General features: G+C 39.6%; 2 protein-coding genes across 3 annotated transcripts in view; both read right to left on the bottom strand.

The window, feature by feature from the left end:
• Nucleotides 1-5,326: 5,326 nt before the first annotated feature.
• On the bottom strand, nucleotides 5,327-13,412 carry LOC146484872 (uncharacterized). Its single transcript, XM_085104350.1, has 3 exons — nucleotides 12,819-13,412; nucleotides 12,232-12,413; nucleotides 5,327-6,274 (listed from the first exon to the last, which is right to left on the bottom strand). The coding sequence occupies exons 1-3, from the start codon at nucleotides 12,940-12,942 to the stop codon at nucleotides 5,969-5,971; spliced, it is 612 nt and encodes a 203-aa protein (XP_084960476.1). The 5' UTR covers nucleotides 12,943-13,412; the 3' UTR covers nucleotides 5,327-5,968.
• Nucleotides 13,413-20,570: 7,158 nt separating this feature from the next.
• The window catches only part of LOC146484871 (uncharacterized), a 4,302-nt gene continuing 147 nt past the window's right edge, over nucleotides 20,571-24,725 (bottom strand). Inside the window, exons 2-3 of one of the 2 annotated variants that reach the window (XM_085104341.1) lie at nucleotides 24,013-24,502; nucleotides 20,571-22,029 (exon numbers count right to left, since the gene is read on the bottom strand). In XM_085104341.1, coding sequence (XP_084960467.1) covers nucleotides 21,227-22,029; nucleotides 24,013-24,472 — 1,263 coding nt within the window. In that variant the 5' untranslated portion in view covers nucleotides 24,473-24,502 and the 3' untranslated portion in view covers nucleotides 20,571-21,226. Of the gene's footprint in view, nucleotides 22,030-24,012; nucleotides 24,554-24,725 lie in introns of those variants that run through there. The other variant, XM_085104340.1, reaches the window with a different exon arrangement.

Raw genomic sequence — 24,725 nt, 5'->3', positions numbered from 1 at the left:
GAATTGACGTCCAATGAGGTATACTGATTCTACACTGAAATGCAGCAATTCTGTTACGTTTCGTTAAGCCTTCGCCAGAGCACGCATTTCTGTGGGGTTGTTCGTTTTTCGCTTTTTGGCCGCGCGAAAACTGGGGCGTGTCCGTTTTTCGCTAGGTCAAACAGCAAAAACGCACAAACCCCCCTTCCCCCTCCCCCCCGGAAACGCTTGCCACCCAACGCTGTTCCAGTTTCGCACGATTTAGCTGCATACGAACTCATCTCATTTGGTAGTGATCAAACGATATCTTCTCCTTCACTCAATAAGGAACAAACGTTTCCAATAACTATTATTTCGTCTTTGGCGTAACCAACTCTTAATTCCCAGGAAACCAATCCTTATCTAAGAGCAATGTTTAATTTCACAGCTCTTTGTGTGTCTAACATGGTATCTAACATGGTGTCTAACTTTTATTTTCATTTGCATTACAATGCTAAAGAACGTGGCCATGAGATAATTTCCGATCGGTCAGAATTTATGGTAACGTGGTGTAATTGCCTCGCGTTCTCCTTCTGTTGTATTGTTAGCTGTGAAATTAATGGTTAATACCTTTTAGCGAGGCTAGAATCGAAAGTTTAACAACCGTTGTACATAGGTCCTGAATATCTACGATAGAAAGATAAGAAACCTTTATTTCAATAAGGTAACTCCTTCAGTTTTTGTACAAGATAAAAACTGCTATCCATAGAACACCCTGGAAAATTCAGTGCAGTGTTCATGCCAGTGTTGCCGACTTCATAGTCCACTTCATAGTGGTATGGTAATGTGCGTTGAATGCATTTTGACCGCGCGGAAATTGGGTTGGTTTTTGTGGCTCTCGTTCCAGTTTCTGCGCGGTATAAAAGCGAATACTGAACGCACAAAACGCCACAGAGACGCTTGCTTACACAGGCAAAGAATTCAACTCAAATCTGCAAGACCACAGCGACGAACCAATGAGTGGTGCTGGATCTCTTGTAGACCTGGATCAGTAAATTATTTCAAATGCAAAATATAGCTGGCATACCAATCCTAACGGCGGAGGTGGCGAAAAATAAACAAAATGGCTAGAACAACTGCAGCCACCTCCGCCGTAAGGATTAAGCCAGCGACACACCTGGCGATTTTATAGGCTGATCGCGGCGAATTTGTTCGCCACCGATTGATGCGGACACATTTGGCGATTGTCTTCGCCGATCGCGGCGATGTGGCACTTTTGAAAACCTAATGGGTTGGCTTTACTGGCGATTCGCAGTAATGACCACAGAAAATCGCAGGAACGAGCACACTTTGCGAATGACGGCGAATTTAATCGCCGATATCTGACATGCCAAATCAGTCGGCGATTTTATACGCCGCTCGCGGCGCGGCGGTCGGCGAAATCGGAATCGCTGCACCGGGCACACCTGGCGATTTTCGCCGATCGCAGCGATCCGGATCGGCGCATAAAATCGCCAGGTGTGTCGCTGGCTTTAGTCTGCAGGCTATATTTTGCATACGAATTGTATCATTTGCGCTTTCTCGACATGAACTGAGTCCTTTGTTCTCGTGCAGACACAGAGCCACTACAAATAGCTACAAATTTAGACTTTGCTATATCGTTTCCCTTATTTTTCTTATTAATTGTTTTTTTACTTTTAGTTAGTCACTTTAGTTAATTGTTACAGCATCAAGACTTCCGTGTGATGTTCTGTAGTATAAAGTGTGGCGCGGAGGGAACATTTGAGGCACGAAAGGCAGGAGATTCCTGCCTGGTATGTGTTTTTTGTTTTTGATGTTGTTTATTTATTTTGTTATTTATTTATACCAGTTGATGTTGGCATGAGCATGTGCTATCACGGCGCCATCAATATGCAATAAATAAATACCACCCATTTCAATGTTTACTTTGCGTTTAGTACATCCGATATTTGAACCGTCGTATAGCTGCCCACTCTAGACCGGTAATAAAACATCAACGAAAACGTAAACGAAATCTCCGCTCGAGGTATTTCAAAACAAGATAGCAAGTGTTGGTGGGCGGTACCCGACCGAAGTGATTTATTCTCACGTACTTCGCCATCTGTCTTTGAGAGTGTAAAGAAAACCATTTTCTTGGGTCCAGATATCAATATTATGTTCGTTACTTGGAACGGAGTGAATCCTAGCCTGTCAATTATTTTTGCAATTGAGGTTTTTATGCTAATTCGTGCAGGTTGTAATGTGTTTTAATCACGTGAAGCCATATGTTTAGGCTTGACCTTTAAGGCCTAATCTGTTAGCAAACCATAAATTATTTCCCCAAAACACCTTAATCGGTGCGCCCTCGCTTGCCCTTTTCATTACCTGTGATTGTAAATCCTCTAATAAGCGACTTGTAGCGACAAAATGACTCTCTAAGCACCAGGCACGGGGATGGATACAAGAGGTCATGCGATTTTCGGTAAATCATTACTACAAATAGATTCGCATTAAAGCGGATATCGTTATGTTGATTGCTGATAATCTGAAACAAGGACAAAAGGCCAAGATTTTTGAAAAAAAGAAAAAAAGCGTTTTTTGGGAATTTATTGATCGATGTTAAGATGTCAAATAGCCACTTGTGAGGTACACGGTTTTGGCGCGAGAGAAACCATTTATCTTAACTTGTCAAAGATTTCATTAATGGTCTTGAGCATGACGTATTGGGCGGAAGAGTTTAACTGACTTATCTAAGTAATCTTATATGTTACAGTCGGGAAGAGGGGTTTTAAGACAAACTCACGGATGTGAGTTAGGAAATTCCTTTGTAAAAAGGGAGCTATATATAAGTTAGGTATGTGGAACACCAAAAGAGTGTAGATTGTTTTAGTCTCGGATTTGGTCTGAAATACTGAGGGAATAGAATACCCTGGGCTGGGATGTTCGAAAGCCGATTAACGCTAATCTACAATTAAAAGTTAATCGAGGTTTTCATTTCGCTCGTTAAAAATGGTTTTTAAGGCTAATTTCAAGCTCAAGGTAAAGAAAAGTCGAAGTCAAAAATAAGGGCCAGGAATCTTTTGGAAGAATCGCTATTGATTATTAATTAAACTCAAACCAAAGCTCACGTTAATCCAGGATTAGCTTAATCGGGCTTTGAAGAACTGGGCCCAGGTTTCAATTTTCTGCATGAAAAAGGAGGAAGATTTGACGATTAGGTCCCAAGTGTTGAACGTCTCTTGAAAGCAGGCAAAGACGATGCAGCGTTGTGCAGTCATTCCGGTGGGTCCGCAAGTGGCTTCACTACAGTACAGAAGCGGCTGCAGATAGAGCATAAAATGTCAGTTGCCAGGGACGTACGCTGAAGCAGCTCTGTGTCATCGATCGCGTGTAGCTGCTAGGTGCTGGGGGCCTCCTTGATGGTCTGAAAAACTATAAATTGAGTCTCTCCCCACCCACATGCAAAATTCTCAGGAGCAACCTCTCTCTCTCCCGCCCTCCTTCTTTCATTACCACGATTGCCAACGGCCTGCCTACGAGCTTCATGCGTACAAACAATTATTGATGTGAAGCACAAATCCTGCTGACTGATGCTGATCGAGGTACCTGGCATTACTTCTGGCCCCAGTTGTTCAAATAGCCGATAACTTGATCCAGCGGATATAATTTATTAGGTGCGATACATTTTGTCCACGCGATTTATCCGCTGGATAAAGTTATCCGCTCTCAATCGGACCTGGTGCGCATGCCCCGGTGCATGGCCGACGGTGAACAGCGAGTCTGTCATGTGTGTAATGCTGTACAAGCATGATGGCTCTTGTAACTTTCGAATCTTTAACGGTGGACTCTAAAGCGACCAATGAAAGGGAAGCTACTTGAAAAACTTTCCATTGAGTCATGTTGGATGATCTTAAACTTTTTTCCAGTTGTTGCCTTTAGTCACTACCCTGCGAGCTAGAGCTTACCGGCTTTCATGACTCTGTTCTTGTGCGGTAATCACCCAACCAGAACTTCACTGGAAGAGTGGAGACTAGAGTCAAAAGCAAATTGATAAAAACGAAATGAAAAAAGTTCTATCTTCTTGACAAATCAAAAAGCATATTACTAACTTATTTATTTCCTCTGTTGAACTCATCAGTGGCTGCCGCGTAGCACAAAGACGATGGAACTGTCACGTGAATGATTTGTCATTTCATTAAAATTTCGGCTGTTCATCAGTTTTATCCTCATTAACTCAGAAGCCAGCAGAGAGCTAAAAGTCAGATCAATAACTGTTGATCTAAAATCCTAAAAAGAGACTAATTCAAATGAAGCACCTTTCTGTGCTACTGAACAATACGTTTCTAGCCTCTGAGTCTGTTGCCGGATGAAACCCTAACATGTGACTGAGCTACTAAACAGCGAACAGCGAACACTACGTGTGTGTTAATCAGCGAACAGCGAACAGTGAACAGCGAATTATAATGCTGTACAAGATGGCTGGTAGTGACTAAAGAGAACCACTGGAAAACAGTTTAAGATCATCCAAAATGAAACTTGTATGGAACGTTTTCTCAAGTAGCTTCTCTTTCGTTGGTCGCTTTATAGTCCACAGTTAAAGATTCGAAAGTTACAAGAGCCATCTTGTACAGCATTATAATTCGCTGATCACTGTTCGCTGTTCGCTGATTAACAGTACGTTCCTGTGTTGCTGTCTATTGTTGTGTTATACTGGGCCAGGGTTGTAACTGTTGAGTCTGTGAATGAAACCCCCAGGTGTGGAAAGGGAGAGATGGTATTTATAAAATAAGCAATCTGTTCTCTTTTTTTATAACCATGGTTCTCAAGCAATGTAAGGAGGACAAGCAAGGGAGTGTTTGGGGTTGCAGAATTCAGATACGAATGTGCACCCGGCGCACCGGGAGTGGGGAGGGGGTTGGAATTGGAATGGACGGAAGAGATAATGGAAACAAGAAGGGAATAAAAGGTCGGGAAACGAGAGAGAAATATTGTTTTCCTCCGCTGCGTTAGCAGAACTAAGTACACTTGTTATTAAATTTAGCATAGTTAATCGAGTGACTGGTTATGAAACCTCGTCATAAAAACAATGGTGCTGCAATTTATGTTGGAAGGGCCGCGACCATGCACAATCGTTTGTTTTAATGTTCACACTACAGTTGAATATCTTAACAGAAACGTTTTTATTGGCCAGTTTCTCAAATCTATTGTCAAATGTCATTTCAAATGTCATTTCAAATCTATTGTGGTTTATGCATGGTCAAGGCCAAAAATGCTAACCAAAGCATGACAAAGAAGTTCGGTCAGGCTTCGATTCATAACCATTGCCTTTTCTTAATTATAATTTCAATGCACTCAGTGCACTCGTGTTATAGCAATTTGAACAAAACTATAACATTACGTTTCCACTGAAACAAACGTGTCTCTTGGCATTTCAAGGTGCTACTAGAAAGAGATGCAAAAATTACAGAGAGACATTTATATGTAGAGTACTTAAGAGCTCCTTTAATTACAAGCTCCTGGGCAATAATTACACTTCATGACCTTCCATCATAAGCTATCATACAGGGGCAAATTTCAATTAAATAATTCAACATGAGCTGCAACTTTGATAAAATAAAATAGAATACCTGAAATATGTACCTATATGTTTAGAAAATATATGTTCTAGAAAAGGAAATTCTCGTGGAAGACTTGAAGGACTTGAAGTACAAGTGAATATGTCGTTCTGATACTAACTTATAGTAATGTGCATCAGTGTAATCTATATAATGAATATTAAGATAAACCCTATAGCTGATATTGACTTCTTTGTTGTACAAGGATGCTCGAAATTTTATTCGTCATGCTATTTATTTTGTTGTACAAATGAGATTTTTCTAACTTCTGTGGATGAAATGTTGAAGTGTTTCTGTAAAAGTAAGTGAAATAACCTTTTTATATTAAACTGCGAGTATTCAAACTTGCTGACTGTTATAAGTATGGAAAAATGTACTATACAGATATTATAAAGCTAAACTTCTTTAATCGCTCGAAGCGAATGTTCTGATCTTTCCGTAGTATTTACGTCAAGAGTTGATTTGTTAGTGAATGACTGTTGAGCCACGCAGGATTCATTCGTTAACTCGTTGATTTTGTGTGCGTGTACATTACACGAATTGTCTCTATCATTTCCTCTGCTCTTCGCAGCTGGAGATGTTTGGCCTGTTACCTCTGAGATGTTTGTTGTTGTTTTTGAATCCTCTGTTTTCTTCTTCTTTGCTTCCTGATTTTCGCGTTTTTGTTTTCTCCATTTCGCTCTTCTGTTTTTGAACCAAACCTGAAACGAAGCAGAATATTCTGTTATTTTACGGATCCTGTCACTCCCATATAAAGGCATTGTCTTCGTTGGTGATGGTAAAAGATGTTCACAATGCTAGGCCAATCAGTTTGACCTAAACATCCCTAATTAAAACCGACTTTCAAGTAACGGGGCTGAAAATGATCTAGGAGATCGGCTCGAGAATTTCTAATTTCAGATGAACCGTTTTCTTTTTTCTTTTTTTTTTTTCTTCCAACACACAACTATTTCAGTTCCAATTGCAAAAAAAAGCTGGAATGATGATATGTCTGATCAGTCTTCGACAGTAGTCAGTTTGAAATTCCACTTTTGACAGTTCTGTGTCACTGATTTTTAACAACTGTACTGAAGTTGTAATACAAGCTTTCGAGAAGACGGTGTTATCGAAAGTTACTGGGTATTTCCTTCACCAAGGGGGTGGGATAGGGTTACTCCCCTATATAAGCTATATTGGTATTTGTGGCGCCAAAGGGTACGGGTTTTGAGCCGTTATAGACTAAAATAGGGTATGTATTTTAACCATTTTGGTCCGAAGAGCAGTTAAGCGATAAAGGCAACTGAAGCTGACTAGATAAAGATTTAACAACACTGCGACTAATTTAAAGACTGGATTCTCTTGAGGTATTTTAAATTTGGACTTCGCATTTGCACCTTTCGCTTTATAAAAGCGCACATCAGAGCACCAGAGCACCAGAGGACACTAATAGTTTTCATTTTAATACTTAAACTTGACAATATTAATGACACTTTTTTGTTATGTTAATATTACCTTCTACTGTAAATTGTACTAAGTGGCAAATGAATAAAATAAAATAAACAAATAAATAAAATTATATCAAACACCGCAGAGTTTTTAAAACATTCATAATTTTCTTGTATAACGTAATATACAGCACCACGGAAAAGTACTGCTTATTCGCTTATATTTGAATGGCGACATTGAATGACGTTTGAGCTCCCTCGTTTATCTACACACCTGAAACTATTAAAAAGAACCAGAGCAGGCACAGGAAAATACCACACTTGAGGATTTCATCCACAGAATTAAATTTGAATCACCTTGTACAGCATAATAAACAGCACCACACGAAAGTACTGCTCAGTAGCTTTCATTTGAATGGTCACACTTTAGTATTTCATCTACAGACTCAAAAGTTAGAACCGCTTTGTACAGCACAATAAATGCACCACAGGACAGTACTGCTCAGTAGCTTTTATTTGAATGGTCACAATTTAGGATTTTACCTACAGACTCAAACGTTAGAACCGCTTTGTACAGTACTGATAAACAGCACCACAGGAAAGTGCCTCTCAGTGGCCTTTTCATTTGAATGGACACATTTTGGGATATTTCATCCACTGACTTAAACTTGACTACCTTGTACCCATTGATAAACAGCACCACCGGCGAAAGTCCTGCTCAGTAGCCTTAATGTCGGAATGGACAGAATTTCGGGTTTCATCACAACAGAACTAGAACCGCCTTGCACCACCACTGGAAAATACTCAGTACATGTACTTACCGAGCTCAGTAGCTTTCATTTCAGTGAATGGTCAAAGTTTTCTGGTTCCATCCATAGGCTCAACTACCTCTTACAGCAAGGAAAATAGACATGATCAATGAAATAAAACCGCTCAGCAGCGGTTGAAACTGAGATAAACATTAACTGCCACACAGAGACAAAGAAAGACGAATCATATTATGAAATCTCTTCTCTTATGGTTACTAAGAGATCGAATTGAATGAAAGTTAAAAAAAAATCAAACTCGCTGGTTATAGGAACCATCATGAATAACAGAACGAGAAATCCTTGGATGTGAAATCTAATTTCCTAAGCAGCTCAACATTTACTGGCATTTACATTTTCACGGGAAGGTCGACCAAGATCAATTGATTAAATAATTGTGATTACTATTGAATGATATGAATTCGTGAATGCTAGGAACATTTTGAGCCTGGCATCGAGAGGAAGTTATTATAATGACTCCACTATAAGAGAAGAAACTGGCATTTAACACCCATACCTGCATACCCTGCAGGGCGACTCAGTCAAGATTACACGGATTAGGTCAACCACAAACTAAAGGGAAATAAGCCTGACGGAATTCTTTCAATCAAAAGTTTGGTTATGCAGATAACTGAGAGCAATAAATCCATAATGCAAAGAAAAATGCTAGTGTGCTGGGTGAATTTCGAACAACTGGCCTAAAGAATGTCATATTTTACTGACTTCCAAGAACGTAAACGAGTCATGGCAACTGAGTGACCGTCAGACCAATGTAATACATGTACAATTATATGAAAAAAAACCTCCTAAAAACAAGATGTAACAGGTAGTAAGTATTTTATGAAGTTTAAATGTGGCAACTGAGTAGGGAAAATACTCAAATTTCTGAACATAATGACATGCATCTTCAACAAGTACAAATAACTCTACATCGGCCATTCGCTTGAACACAAAGATTTTGGAGCCGGAAACATTCAAACTGATCGAGCCGGCGCAACAATAGTCAGTGAAAACTATTAAAAGGAAGAATTACAAAACAAAATACCAGTTAGTTCCATGTCAATTTGAAACAGCTTGCCACAATGCGAAGGAACGAGAAACGAGCAAACTGACGCAGGAATGTTCACTGAGATTTCACCTACAACTCAATAGCATTGATATTAGGAGAAACCGTTTGATGGGAGCTGCGAATAAGCTGCAGGTTCTACGCGAGCTGGTGAATTACCAGTAGCTGGTGAGGGAAAGCTTTTAAAACACTTTAGGCTCCTCACCTAGCAGCCATGCAATACTAACAGGCCCAATTGATCGAGAGCGCATTCACCGAGTGCATCCATTCAACAGAAACTGCCGGTTCTCCGAAAACAAATCGGCAGTCTTAGCATTGTACCTTGAAAAGAAAAATGTACTTGCCAGTGGCATACAAAAGATAAAACCTTTTATCTATAAAAAATTAAGGTGTTAGACAAATGAGTTCATTAGGTCAGGCACATTGATTTCAACGAACACCGACCAAAGCCCTTGTCATTGTTCGCTGGTATTCAACACGTACGGAGTATACTATTAACGATGTGAACATAAATTAAGTGTAGAAATAAACTTTATCTCAATTTTTTTTAGGCTAGGAACCGTAACAAAGCTTTTGGAAAAGGTGCGCAATGAGGAATATTCCAAAGCTAATCGTTACACCATAAATTCCTCCATAAAACATAGACCCATCTGCAGACGCACCACCAGTGTTTAATCGACTGATTAGAAGTGTTTCGTTCATAACACTAGCGCAAGCCGCTAATATAATTAATTCCTATATGCGAATCTTCTAGGAACTGACAAGTTTTTATAACGTTCAAGTGTAAATTAGGTTTTTTTGTCTACTTGAATTGTGAACCGCAGTTTATTTTATGCCCCTGAGTGTGCCGATTCCTGTCTCCAGTCTTGACGCGACGGTGGGTGTATAATTAATGTAGTGCGAACTGTAGATTCCTCCACATGATCTGCAACACAGATAGTGGGAAATCATGTTATACGAAAAAAAAAACACAATATCTTGATCATGACAGAAAACTGAATGTTATGAGACAGAAGCAGCTGATATATCTGGAAAACACAAACTTTTTCGACTGCACCTTCCAATAGCTAGCGTCGACTACTCAGTGATCTTTCACTTGTTACAAGAAGCTCCGGGATATCAGGGGCACTCCTAAAACGACTAGCTTAGGAATCAATTTAAAGTAGAACTAGGCAGGTAATTATAAATTTGACTTAAAAGGTTTTTGTAGATGCCAAAAGACTTTGGTGTGTATAAAGCTCACAAAGTCTACCAATAAAAGATGACGCTTGACGTCCAAATCCACCAGATCCATATAACAACCGGGCGTAATCATGTCATGCATAGATCTGACACACTTACAACAGTGTGTACTCTTAAACGAAATCATGAACAAGCTTGACATTGCTCTGATTTCTCAAGGGTTCAATTCAATTAAAGTTCGCTTTTATATCAAGCTAACTGTTTAGCTCTAAGTGAAAGAAATGGACAGACAAAATCTCCTTGGCGAAAGAACGTGAAGTTGTTTATCAACCTATCATGAGAAGTCAAAATGGCTGGCAAGGCATTCAAAATACTGCTGTTGACATTTGAAAGAAACACACAATAAATTCTTCCCCTAACCGAGACAGTTGTTCTAAATTGTCATGCAAAGAGAAATTCTTGAGTTAAAAAAAAGACAAATCATCGTAAGAGTTCGACCTAAGCAGGATTGTATGTACATTCAGAAGAAAAATCAGCCGAGGCAACTTTGTATTGTCCTTTGGAATGTTTGCATCAGTCAGTCTTGCTTTTCTTCATACACTTATAACTTTTCGACGCAGAATGATAACTTTAAAATATTTTAAGACTAAAATGTGAACTCATTCAACAAGCAAACAAAAGCATTTATAACGCATGTTAAGGAAGCCTTCGCGTTGTATCCTATTCCATCAGTGAAATGTCATTTCTCGAACTTTGTTTCGTTAACAAATGCAGCAAAGAGTAATATTTTTCTTTTTATTTTGTTGACGTGTCAAACATGATGTATGTTTTGCATGATTCAATTAAATGTTTAATACCTAGGGTTTATAAAGCGCGAGAATTCACACTTTTTCAAGACTTATAGTCGCCATCGGTGCAAATCAGTTTATCACAACATGGAGGACATAAATGTGTTAATCTGAAACCTCGGAAGTGTTCCTTAGTTTTAGCGGCTTACTCAGTGAAATTTGTAGACGTTTGATGGTGTTTAAAAGTTTGAAATGATAAGTCAAGCCGGAGAAAACATATTATAAAACATTGCTACTCTCGACAGAGAGAATGGGTGTAACTCGATTCGGACAGTTGTAAAATGGCGCGCCGCCTTGGCGACGAGATGACCGTTCTTTCGAAATCTGTTTGACTCATTGTTAAAGAGAAAACGCAGGTCTATTTAAACTCTTCCAAATCACAGATATTTCATTTCTTAAGTCTAGAAAATGTCTGTAATAGTTTACCTCATATCACAACGATGGTAGCTGAGGCTCAGTTTACGCCTTCATGTTCAAGGCTGTTTTCACGGGCTGGTGTGAAACGACAACGCTTCGAAAAGCATCACCTCTCTTTGAATACACTTTGCTAAGTTATCCAGTCCATTCTAAATGGTCCCACCACAACTTTTCTGTGTTGAACACGAAAAGTGACTGCTCGATGTTGTAAACCAGTTTCACTTCACGGGCGTTCTGCCCAAGCCACACGAGTCTTCTATGACCCATGTCACTCAAAATTCTGGACATGCCGCAATCATCGTGGCGTTCAAGTGAAATCATTAATCTTCTACAGTTTGACAGCAATATGCTATCGTATTTACCCCACAATTATTAAGATTAGGCTGCGGTGCCCTCAGTGAGGCCAGCAATAGCATCAAGTAAGCTGAGATATGTTTGTACAATGTACATGCATCACTGACCAACATACGGATTGATTGTGTGCAAAAACTCAGGTGCACATATTTGTTTGAAAAAAGAAATATTTTAAAGTATGCAAATCACTTACAAATATTTCCTCTTTACCAGTATTTTTAAGGAAACGTGGATTTGTTGTCATTTATATTTATCTGTGTACAAGTTGTACCTGGTATTGGACATTTTTTGGTTTCCTCCGATAAAGGCGGTGAGTTGTCCAAATGGCTTCTGTGACCCGTTTTCTGCAATTTGTGCTCAATGACATTAAATACTTCAATAAATAAGTGGAAGCGTTTGTATAATAATAAAAACGACATGCTTACACTCTTCGCGCTTTGGAAAGGCAAAGTCAAGAATTAAGTGGCGGTGGAATATTAAAGAAATAGTCGTTATTTGTCGCGGCTTAAACGATGTGTGGGTGAAATGTTTTGGATGTGACAATTCACAAATTCAACTCACCTCGACGCGTTCCTCTTTTAAGTCCACTTTCATTGCCAGTTCTTCCCTGAGAAGGACATCAGGATAATGAGTTTTCTCAAAGGTGCCTTCAAGAAGGTCAAGTTGTTCTTCTGTAAATATTGTGCGATGCCTTCTTTTGCGTTTCGGCTGTGAGCGGAGTAGATCGCCAAAGCGCGGAAATCCTGAAAAATAATTTCGCGCAAACATGAAAATTAGGGTAAAGAAGAAGAGAAGCGTGGTCTGTTTATCTTCATTAAGATTCCCTGTAGGTATCATGGTATCTATTTGGAGTACATGCTAAGCTTTTGAAACCTTAATCTCTAGGTGTAAGCGTAACGAAAATAAAAAGAATTAAAGTGTTAGTGAGATTCAGAGATCTACAAATCGTTAAAGTCCTTGAGGCGTTCTAATGATCTTTCAAATGATACCACGTGAAGTGAATTGGAGGAAGATTCGTGCCGTAATCTGCAACAGAGCCGTTAATCGGCACATGTCCAACAGCTGTAAGCAGAGGCTGGTGCGAGTGAAGAGAAAACCTATCTACTTGTTGAGATGCCACACAATTTAAAGAAACAAAAGTACTGTACCGATGTAACCTGGTGCCACGGGGATAATTGGGTACGGGTGTGGAATTGTATACGGCATGCATCGTTGATGGGTCGGCCGCGAAAGAATGCTCTCAATCGTAAAGGAAGACCTGAAGGCGGACATAATCCTTTGACCCGAATTAGTTACCACTGAAGATTGATAAACGCTGGGCACTTAAACGCTGCTTGCTCAACAAAACGGCCGGAAGCAGGAACGCTCGATCGAGGTCACCGAATCACACTAACTGACTAATAGGCCCAATATGCGAAGCGCTTTGTATCCAAAAAGGATTTACGAATTACTTACAGTGTTAATTCGCTACGTCATAAGAGGTGTTTGTCTACAGGGAACAGGCAGTCCGCGGCCGGGGACAGCTCATCGGAAATCGACCAATCAGGCGCAAGATCAGTAATTGAATTTTGATTAAAATAACACAGGGATTCGAGTCAATTAACCCGGAATTGTACGAAAGTAATACATTTATTGACAGCGTCACGTCTCTTTAGTAACTGGTGTGAGGGTCATTCGCAAATCGTTCAGCCAACTTATATGATTGACACCAACAAAGCATTTAGCCCCGCCCCAACGATTTAGGGGTTTGTAATGCGCGAGCTGGAGGGCTTGCTAATCCTGTTATTTTACGTTCGAGAGGTCCGTCTTGTCTTGCCAGAGACCTCGCTTTTGTTCTCAATAAACATTCTCTTGAAATAGAAGTGCCATGAAATGACAACTGAAATACATAAAAATGTGCAACGTGTCAACGAATTCGCATAAATATCGCTATTACAATATACCTCTTCAACGTCGAGGTAAGGTTACACGCCGCACATTTTCTGCCACTCAGCTCATACAGCTCGTCACCTTCTGTTATCAACTTCTCTAAATTTAAAAGTACGCAGTCTTATATTAACATCAAACGACTTATACATATAAGCTAATTGGTTTGGTGTTGTTTTAAAGACCTATGGCAGTTATTTGGCGCGAAATTAACAGGATTTTCAGAACGTGTTATCGTGAGCCATGGTGTTTTGACACTTCGGTTGATTTTGGCGATCCTTTGGCGGTGAAACTTGTGTAATCTGCAAACTGTGAGTGCATGGGAAGCGAATTGACGTGTAATTACTTAATTATCTTTGTAATTACTTTTGTCTTTATTCTGTCTCCGGTAGTTTAGCCACTTTAGAAAGTCTATTTCCCCAAAAGTAAATTTTTTCCTTACGTCCAAATGTTCACTCGGTTTATTGAAAAATCCATGCACACTTCAATTAAGGAAATCAAACGGCAAATTGCATTACGAGTGAAATGTTTAAGTTTCCTTGTTACAAAACCAGGACATTTTATTAAATTCGTAAGGTTCTGTTGTCTTTCAACGTGGGGGGACTCAAATGCCTTGTGTTGGTTTAATATCGCTCTTTGTTTTTCTAATTTCTTGACTCTCTAAGGGGGTATGTTTGACCAGACCTGTTTACCCGGGGTTTAATGAACATTTATTCTCGGATTTTGTTAGTTTAGTTGGTTTCCTAATCTTTGTTCGTCTGTGCCAACACTCGTCGCTTTTGTAGTTCATGTGTTGAATCGCCGCCCGGCACATTTGATCCAAGTTTGTTCTTTTTTCGAGATTAAAGTTTCTTTCGTCTACTTGTTGCCTTTTCAGTTCCATTTATTTCAATAGACAGCGACTGTCAGTGGAATAGTAACAGAATGAAATAGAGTGGTGCATGAACGAGGGCTGAATCGTAAGTTAAATTTTGATCGTGTTTCATAGAAGCAACACGCTTTATATCTCACTTCCAGAACATAGCCATGACTCGTTTTTTTGTGTGTGTGTGTTTATTATTTTTTTTCGTGGATTTATCCTCTATTAACCTTCAGTTTCACACTTGAAATTCATTCATAGAAACCACTTCAGACATGACGAGTTCAAAACTGGCATTGCATTATTATTCTCTTATCGATGTTTAGTTCCTCGAATGTTAGTTGATTCACTCTAAAAGTAAATCCGTTTGACTTCCAAGCGAAAAATATTTTATCTGAACACGTCGGAATCGCATTGAACTGAGAAGCGGCTGGCACAGTTTGTTGTAGCCTTGGCTCAAAGAAGATAGAATCTCACTAAATTTGCTGGAGTCTCTCTCTGGAGCTTGTTCCCGAAAAGGTGGTTTCTTTAGCAATTCATTTAATTCCGAATGGTTAAAAGTCATAAAATTTTCATGGCCAAAACTTCGAATTCAGGAAAAGTTGAAAATATGAAGGATGAGTACCTGAAAAACAGATTTGAATGTTACATTTTATAGTAGGGGAATCAATCGACTGCCGGAACGATCTAGTATCCGCTATGGCGGTCAAGGAACATGTCAATACAATCGGATAAAAATCACAATTTCTTGGCAAAAGCTAAAGATTTTGTGTTTAATTTGTTACTGTACCAAATTTGTTCTTCAGTGAATAAAAATCGGGCGTGATGAAAGACAAAACTCGGTTAGGATTACTTTTGCGGTTAACACCTTTCATTGCTATATTAAACTGTGCTCTAAACTGCGGCTACCAGCGAAGAACTTGCCCGTGTGTTCTGTAGCATCATTTTCTTTTTGCTTTAAAAGTTAAAAATCCGTTGATAGAAAGTACAGTCGATCTTTGGACGATCTTGGCTCTGAATGAATGCGGTTACCCACGCCGGTCTTTCAGTGTAAGGACTGTCAGTTTTGGACCGAGGGGATCCTCGGTTCAAACACTTCAAGAACTCCGCGGTTGGTTAATTGAAAAGGGAAGGAAACCGCAGAACCCCGGCCTTTCTACAAAAAAAAGTGAAGCTGAGAAAGAGGTGCCAAATGTGAATGCAAAATTTAGAAATATTTTTGCGTACGCTTCAGTTTTTGCGTTCACTCAACTCATCAAGCCTAGACTGAATGTTCTGATCTGAACCGATAGCAGCCAGCCAGTGTCGATCAATGACACCTATATATAGGTCCTATAGATGTAGATATTCACCACCAGCACAAGGCTTGATGAAATATCTAAGTTATTGGCTTATCTTGTTGACACGATCCCATACAGAAAAATAATAAAACCGCACAACTTGGAACTTCAGTTTAGAAAAGAGAAACTTTTTTCAGACGAACAAAGGAAGAATCAGTGAAGAAATTATCACGCCACTTTAATTAATGATTCTTTCAAAATTCTCGGATTTCTCTTTCTAAAATTCTTATGATCATAACCTTCTGTTTTTTTAGCTTTGATTAAGGAGTAACCGCTCACAAATATCGCTGATATGTTAAATCATAAATCAACGCGGTTTCTGCTCGATTCAGTCACTGACACTGATTCATCGGCAAGTCTTGTTTTGTCATATTATGTAAACATATCAAAAATAGCCTAACATTTTTTTACTGCCGGCTTTGATCGAAAGTCGTTGCTTTAACCTTTTCACTCTCAATATTTCCTCTTGTATCACTGACAACTGAAAAATGTCTCATTTTATTTTGTATTATCTGATAGACTGAAAAAAGAACATGCAACATAAGAATGCCTAGTTCAAGTAAAGGCAGCTTTGCGGAGAGAGGATTTCATCAACGAACCCAAAGAAAGAATCAAAGTGCATACAAAAAGTGCTGCTTAGTAGTTTACTTTGATCGTTCTCACTGTAGAATTTCGTCCATGCATAGACTGAAGATTAATCGTCGATGTTGAATTGTCAACTGGCGTAAACTTGGTGAAACGACTAACACCTAGGGGAGTGTAGCAGTCATTTGATTTCTGGATCATAAACCTTATCGTGTGGCGGCAAGTAGATTCAAAAGACAACCAAACAGAACGTCTTTATATACCGTGAGGTACCAGCCAAATTGACTGACAACAATGATTCGAGCCTTTGTTGTTTTGAATGTTATTTCTGATAAAGCAGTATAACGTACTTTAATTTCTGATTGCAAAATGGGTGATGTTTCTTCCTCATATCTTCGATGTGCCTGGGCATTTTTTGGGATTGTATTAAATGCAACATTCAATGAACCAACTGCATTAACGAAGAAACAGTTATCAAAGGGCTCCTTGAAGCCCTTTGAGCGAAAAGAACTGGAAATCAACGAGTTCGAGCTTAGCCAACCACTCCCTGTGTGTAATCGTTGTCGACCCCATGAGCGGTAGATAACAGGACTAATCGTGTTATAACAGACTGGGAGGGCAGTAGCATGCAGGTTATCTACCTATGAATTTGACAAATTTTGGCAAATTAGTGTATCCATGTTGCGATTGCTTAAACTCTTTCTGCGTTACTTTGTATCTGTTTGTCAGTATCATTGGTAGCTAATTGAAGAATCACCAAACTGGAAAACGCCTCATCGGCGAAAAGTTGGAAAGGTTAGTGGTGTCCTACTGTGAATCTGTCACCATAAGAGGTACAAAAAAACTGCAGAATCTGTGTGGGGGATGCTGTATCATTGAATGGTAACCTTATGTTCTCAAAATACGTGAGATTAGAAATCAACCTCTAAGAACAGCCTTGTAAGTTTAGTCCGATGAGAGAAATGTCTTTGTTGTGGACATTTATCCCACTGAACATCAAAACGTACTTTATTTAACATATTCCTATAACTTATATTTAATCAAATTAACTCCTTACTAAAATGAGCGTCATGCAGCGCGTGCTTTCTGATAACTGATAAGAAAATTCGTCGTGATCTTGGGAATGTCTTGGTTTGGTAACAAACACCAGTCAACTAGCCTGCTCGTCACTCATGAAGTAACTCCGCCGGTAATGGCCGTTTATACTAGAGGACGCATTATCCAGCCGTCTGGACGAACTTGGGCAAACATTTGTTGTTCGTCTGGTTATGCATCTCTACTGTAAAGACGGGCACAAGACGCATTTTCCGTCTGGACGAACTATCTTCCGTTGTGCGTATTGAACGGCGCACAACGAAAGAAGCTCTTTGAGTGAAAAGAACTCAACGCGTTCGAGCTTAGCTTGTTGCTCGTATGGACGAACTTAGCCGGCAGACATTTGTTGTTCGTCTGGTTATGCGTCTCTAGTATAAAGACGGGCACAAGACGCATTTTCCGTCTGGACGGACTATCTTCCGTTGTGCTTCAGACGGAAGATGCGTCTTGTGCCCGTTTTTACTGACTAGAGACGCATAGCCAGACGAACAACGAAGGTTTTGCCAAGTTCGTCCAGAAGGATAATGCGTCCTCTAGTATAAAGACGGCCAAAAAACTCTAAACTTCCAAAAATTGGCGACCCGAAAACAACGATAAATTTTGTTCAGGCTACCGAATAAATCCCAAACGTTATTACCCTCTGAATATAGCGGGCTCAAAAGGAGAATGACTTAGAGAGCGTTTTTGGGAGATATTCCGGATGTTCCGGATGTTCCAAATCAGAATATCTCTAAAAATTAACTGGCATTTTTTTTTCTTTTAAAACATTGATAAAAATTCGATTCTTTTACTTTGGCCATTTGGAAATTTTTCGTTACCGGGAAAGATACAACATAGATTTTCAGTGCACTCCTTTTTCAGAATATACAGGGGGCGACTGATGAGGGCTACACCCTCCCCATGCACGAAGGGAAATCTTAAATGGTACAGAGTTAATTACCGGAGAGAATTAGCACTTCGTGATTACATTTTAAGGCAAGAAATGTCCACAGTTTAGGTCAGTTTTAGTAGCCAGAGGAAAACTCCGCAAATTGAGAGAGGAAACAAGTGTTTGCGCTAAAACCTAAAAATAATGAGCCTCCTTAATCCAATATTTTTAAGGAAAAGTTAACTGCAAAGGGTTAAACTTTACAACACATTTGTTGCAGCAGATCTCCTTTATTTTCCTCATTTTGGATGTTCAGTGGAAGAATTTAGCCTATAATAATAAGTGTTTGACTGTATTTTATTGTTATCTTGACGCACACAACTTTACTCAGTGTAGTAAGTAATTACGGGGACCTTTACAAAAACTCATCAGAGCTTGATATAATCATGGTTGACTTAGTGAAAACATTCAAACATATTGTGCGAAGTATGTAACGGAAAATAATAAAAATAAATAAATAAATAAATAAATAAATAAATAACCAGCATGTTGTAGGCATTTAGATAGTGGAAAGCCGCTCGCAATATTTTTCCTCGCCTTTATGATCTGGGCGCATCGCAATGTTTTCTCGCGCCGCTAAAGCTGAGGAGGGGGGGGGGGGGGGGTTATTTTGAACTATTCGACTCCGTCGGTGTGCAGTTGTAAAAGTGTCTCAAAAATGAATTTGTCCTCAGCCTGGAGGAAACAATCTCAGGCACGCCTGCGAAGGAAAACTTGACAGTAGACCGGCCTGCGCATTTCAAAAGCTCTATTTTCACTGGCCCCTGATAACCTGCAGCTGCATTGTTTTTTAGGGCTGGGAACATTGTTCTGTTGTTCGTTCTTTTGTTCTATCAACCAACCATGTAAGACGTTGCAAACGGTGCATGTCGCCCCAAACTGAATCAACTTCAGTAGCAGGCGCATACATGACTGGGCGGTAAATTCTAGTCGACATTTTATCATGGAGAGGACAGATGTACCTATGGTCTGAAATATTCCAGGCTTTACAGCCGTAGGGATAATGGTGAAATATGTAAGCCAAACTTAACATTTTATTTCATCTCTGATTTCGTTTTTCGAGCGTGAGATCCAGCTTCATTTGAAATTGGACACAGAATGCCAAACCTTGCTTGAACACCTGAGGCACTCGCAGGAAAACTTGACTCTTCTTCTTGCTAAACAGTGTTCGTATGCAAACATTTGTGGTGATTAGATACGTATTGTAATTAGTTGAGATGACTTGAAAGCCATAAGCTTTCCTTATTCATTAAGTCGCATGCTTTTAGCTTTCGCATTATTTCTTCTTACCAAGGATGAGTTTTTATTTGAAATCAGTGTTTGCGCTAAGTATTAAAGGATTATTTCCTGAAGGAGGTATGCAGATAATTCGAACGTGGGAGGTCGGTACAAAATGCAAATGCAAATGGCCAAAGTGGAGTACTTCTCTCTATGAGCTATTGATTTATGTCAGACAGACTATTATCAATTTATTATAAATTGACTTTTGTGATTAAAATAAAACAAAAATTAAAATAGGTTTGCAGGAGGTTGCTGTTGTTGTTCATGGTGGTCTGGAACTGGGCCGAAACGAAAGAGTGAAGTAAACGTATTGATCCATGAATTGTCAGTTTTGAAACGAAAAAGAAAAAAAAAAAAGAGGCAGGAACGCTCCCCAAACATATCGTCTCCGTTTGGCAGTTTTTATATCTTTTTAAGTAGAGTTCTTTTCCTGAGAGTGATGTATTATTCAGTCAGTGACACAGGTATACTCGAAGGAAATCTGAGTGCTCCCATCAGGAGTCGAGCTTAGCTTCTTACCTTCCGATTACTACTGGCTGAAGTTCGGATGCTCCGACACTGAGCCTACAGGAGACTACTCGTGAGAGCTAGCTCATGTGAAAAAATATCCTGCATACTGCTAAGATTTCAATGTCGATGCGTGGCATATGCGCTATGAAAGAAAAATGTGATGGTATATTTTAAGCCTGATAAATAAATGAGGGTGATGTATTATTCTTGATATGACACACGAGCAAACATGGGCAGAACTGAGCGAAACAATTGCAAGCTTGGTATTCTCACTTTTCCCTTTCGACTATCTAACGTACCAAAAAAATAAAAGTAAGTGGAAAATGACAAAGGATTAATTAATTAAAAAATGTAGGACAAGGTAGAGTCATAGAAACGTTGTTATGTACATTTTATTTTCTCCCACTATTATTCTTTTCTATTCGATCCCGTTGTTTTTGCATGTGTTGCACTTCATGTTAGGGTTGTGTTGTGTACACATTTTAGCAAATAACACTATTCTTTGTTATGCCCTACTCTATTTCATTCCTTTCAACGCCTCTCTACGGTTCTCATTATTTCATTCCGTTATCTTGTGATGCTATCAATAATTATTACCATTTTTATTTCGATTATAATGTTAGCATTGTAATTGAGAAGTTTCAATTGAGTGTCGAAACTACCACGCGCTTACATACATTTAACAATTATTCCACGAGCGCGCGTGCGTTGGATATGAAATGATAGATAGCCATCGAGGCGCGTTGCACCGAGTTGGCTATAATCATCTCATATCCAACAAGCGCGAGTGGAATAATTGTTTTATTGAAAACAATCAAGTAATATTGGTAGGCCTTGCTGATTTCCTTTTCAAGAGCAACCAGAAAAGACAAAACAATTTATGGTCGCTACTTCTCGGGCATGGTATAATGGCTCATATACCACGGCCGCTAAGCCAATCAAAACCCTGGCATTGCATTATACAATGATCCAGTTTTTAATAAAACCTATAATATCATAGCCGAGCCGGTTTTAGCCTGCAGTGCAGGCATGTCATAAAAGGCAGGAATGTGAGATCGTGGTTTTTGCAGACCTGGCCAAACAGTACTCACTCTGCCTTCCCAATTCAATGCAATGTTTTACAAGTATCGGCTCGACGTACAAACCAAGAAATGCCCCCGCTACAATTCCACCGCTGTATGCAGTGTTAAAGAGATATTGCACAAAACTCTTTGTGGTTGAAGTATTTGCTTTGTGCACCTTGAAAACAGCGCTTGTAAAGACTGCACCGCTCAAAAAACCGCAAATAAACATTAGAATAAGGACGATAAAAATCACGGGTAGAAATCGGTACCAAGACGCAAACAAAGGTACAAAGGAAGCCAATAGTAGTAAAATTGCAACATCCCAAGTTCTGTTGAACACGCACGAGCGTATATTAGTACAGGAGGCCATCAACTCTTTGAGACATTTCCCATGCATTTCACCAAACATTCCTGACAAGGTGAAAAACACGAAGTGATCTCGCGGATTTACATGTGACTCCGGAAAGACCAACGTCGTGGCTTCTGCATTGGCTGCCACATAACGCCCGAAAAAACCCACGAATAACGACAAAATGGCAGGAGCGTATTTCCAAGTCGTCGACAGTTGCTCCCTCCAGGACATTTCGCCCTCGTCATTATCTGCGTCTAATCCGATTGGTTGGTACCCCACGCTCTTATAGGAGGCGGCTTGAGAGCTAGTGCCCAGGCTTTCTTTGTCCAAAACAAAATACAGTGGAATATTTAGAAGAGAAAGAGGTGCGCATGTCAGAAGTACTGTTTGAGAAGAAATGCACGCTAAAGATGTTAGGCCTGCAAATAAAACAAAATGTTAGATCAGCTCTTACAAATCTAGCACTGCAAATATCTAGTTTTTAATAACAAGTTTTATAATCCAAAAGAAAGTCACGCATTTCTTGCTTGCGAAGCCGTTAACAACGCTTCTCATTTTGACCATTCAGGGGGTTTTTTTAATGAGCATTTTGAATGCGGGGAATAATATTTTAGTAAGCAAGGTAATAAAGTGTTGTTGTTTTTGTAGATCAAACACTGAGAACTTTTATAAGCATTAAATACCAAGAGACGAACACTTTTCTCTCTTAACTGATTCCATTTACTTGTAAGTTGGCCGTCGAGATTAATGTTTTGTTAAATAGTATTCAATACTTGTTACAAGATGCACCTTTAAATTCAATTTAAATGTAAATTTTATCAATAAAACGATAACGACTAAAAGGTGCCTTTTTGCAGCTATACAACGGCGACGTCGAGAATCGAATTTAACGAAAACTTCATATAACGAGAAAAATAATGACCCTGAAGTTGAGATATAAATTTTGGTACATATCTCTGCCGCCATCAGCAAAACAACAACGTGAAATGACAAATCCAAGGTTTTGGGAAGAACGTGAACACACGACCGAATTTTTCATTCTCTGTCTTAACTTGAACGGCGCTCCTATTAATTCTGTTCCTGGATAGTTCGGCCACATTGTACAAGTTGAACGAATCATGGAATAATCGCGAAGAAATGTAATAAACACGAACTTACGTTGTTATTAGCTGAGTTTAAATAGGAAAAGATCCCCGCAGTTAGCACGCAAAAGGTTAGCACTTCCGAAAAGAAAGCCTGGAAAAAATTTCCAGGCTTTCTTTTCGCAACTGCTTAAGTTGCGTGCTAACTGCAAGGATCTCTCTTCTATTTGATCTTTCATCTGCAGTTCAAAATATATGTATCATATATTTACATTCATTTAACTAAGTTTGCTTGCCTTTAAAATCATCCTCGGCCGTGACCCAAGGGCAGATAGTGGGGAAGAGGAAAAAGTCGAAACGGGTGGAAAAATTTCGACGAAAAAAAATTAGGGAGGAAAAGTACTTTTCTTAGGCCTGTTCCAAACGTCGCGCTACTGCCGTGCCGAACTAAATTCAAGAATTTAATTCGACTTAAGCACGGCAGTAGCACGACATTTGAAACCGATTTAGTTCCACAGGATGAATAAAGTTCGGCACGACTATTTAGCACGGCAGTAGCGCGACAGGCCTATTCGTGCTGCAGGGCAGTAGCGCGACAGTTGGTTTCAAACGGCGTGCTATAGCCGTGCCGAACAAAACTCGTAAATTATTTTAATGTATTTTGGGTTAATTTGCTCGTTCTACGCATTTCTATATTTTAGAACTTTTGGCGCGACTGTAGCATGGCGGTAGCACGACGTTTGAAATCATTTAGTTTGGCAGGGTGAATTAAGTTCTGCACGACTTTTTAGCACGGCACTTTATCGCGACTTGGTTTCAAACGGAGTGCTATTGCCGTGCCGAACTAAATTCATAAATCATTTTAATGTATTTGGGTTAATTTGCTCGTTTTACGCATTTCTATATTTTATAACATTTGAAACCACTGCAGTGCCACTGCCGGCTCAAATTGATTTAAGTTCGGCACGGCACTGGTAGCACGACGTTTGGAACAGACCTAGTCTAATTTTCCCCGCTCTTTTTGACTTTTTCCTCGTTTCCACTTGGTGTTCAATGATTCATTGAACATACGCATTTCTATATTTTAGAATTTGGCACAACTGAATTAAATTCGACGTTTGAAAGCACTGCCGTGCCACTGCGGGGTTCAATAGATTAAGTTCGGCACGGCAGTAGCACGACGTTTGAAACAGGCCTAGTCTAATTTTCCCTCCGCTCCTTTCGAACTTTTTCCTCGTTTCCCCCGCACTTGGTGTTCAATGATGCATTCAAATGTTAATCAGTCAGTCACTTGCGTTGCCTGAAATAATATAATGATACCTGTAAAATAAATTGCTCCGAGTAAAGATGAAATCCTTCCGCCCAATTCATACGAAGCATCAAACTTGCTCCCATCCTTTTTAGCATTCTCAAACCAAAACAGTGAACACAACTCTGCTATTCCAACGCCGACACCAGCCAAACCAGTCCCTGCGAGTCTCGGCGCCACGTCAAGCCGCTCAAAAGCGTAAATAGTTACTCCGAGGGTCGATATAACGGAGGCGAGGATAACTCTCGCCAGCACGGGCAGGCGGTAAATAACTTTCGAAAGAAGAGAAGTCACCACGAAGAATGGCCCAACATGTGCGACAATTGCCAGTGTGGTGGGAAGAACGGTCCCCGCTAGAATGTCGCTGGAGGCAATGATGGAAAGACTCGTAACAAGTTGTTTCAAAAATCCCGTCGCAAAGAAATACACTTTGTTTTTGCAGTGCTCCTTCTGCGGGTCATTATCAGGCATGTTTCGAAGGAACGTGTTGGTTAAATTTCACTGAAACGGCAAGGATTGGTTATTGTCTGTTAAAATATTATTTTTGTATGAATAAATGTCCTCATATGCTAATTTTAAAACGCTGCACTAATGAATACTAATAGAGAATACTGGAGAATGAGTCAAGCGGGGAGGGGAGAGCGGTTGCAACTCATAAAATAATTGTTAATCCGGTCTAAAAAAAATGTCTAAAAAATGTTTCTTTCTTCTATAACCTAGTGAA

The sequence above is a fragment of the Pavona decussata genome, unplaced genomic scaffold, assembly GCF_977016875.1.
Source record: "Pavona decussata unplaced genomic scaffold, jaPavDecu1.1 SCAFFOLD_29, whole genome shotgun sequence".
In the NCBI taxonomy this organism is placed as follows: domain Eukaryota; kingdom Metazoa; phylum Cnidaria; class Anthozoa; order Scleractinia; family Agariciidae; genus Pavona; species Pavona decussata.
Note: the sequence above shows the minus strand (reverse complement) of the source record. Positions and strands in the feature narration are given on the sequence as shown.

Bases quoted from the DNA above. Each gene is read 5' to 3' on its own strand.
- LOC146484872 (XM_085104350.1), bottom strand. From the start codon at position 12,942: ATGTCCGCCTTCAGGTCTTCCTTTACGATTGAGAGCATTCTTTCGCGG. The intron at 12,414-12,818 runs GTACAGTACTTT...ATTATTTTTCAG, and splicing joins CGTGGCACCAGGTTACATCG to GATTTCCGCGCTTTGGCGAT. The intron at 6,275-12,231 runs GTGAGTTGAATT...GCTTCGTTTCAG, and splicing joins TAAAAGAGGAACGCGTCGAG to GTTTGGTTCAAAAACAGAAG.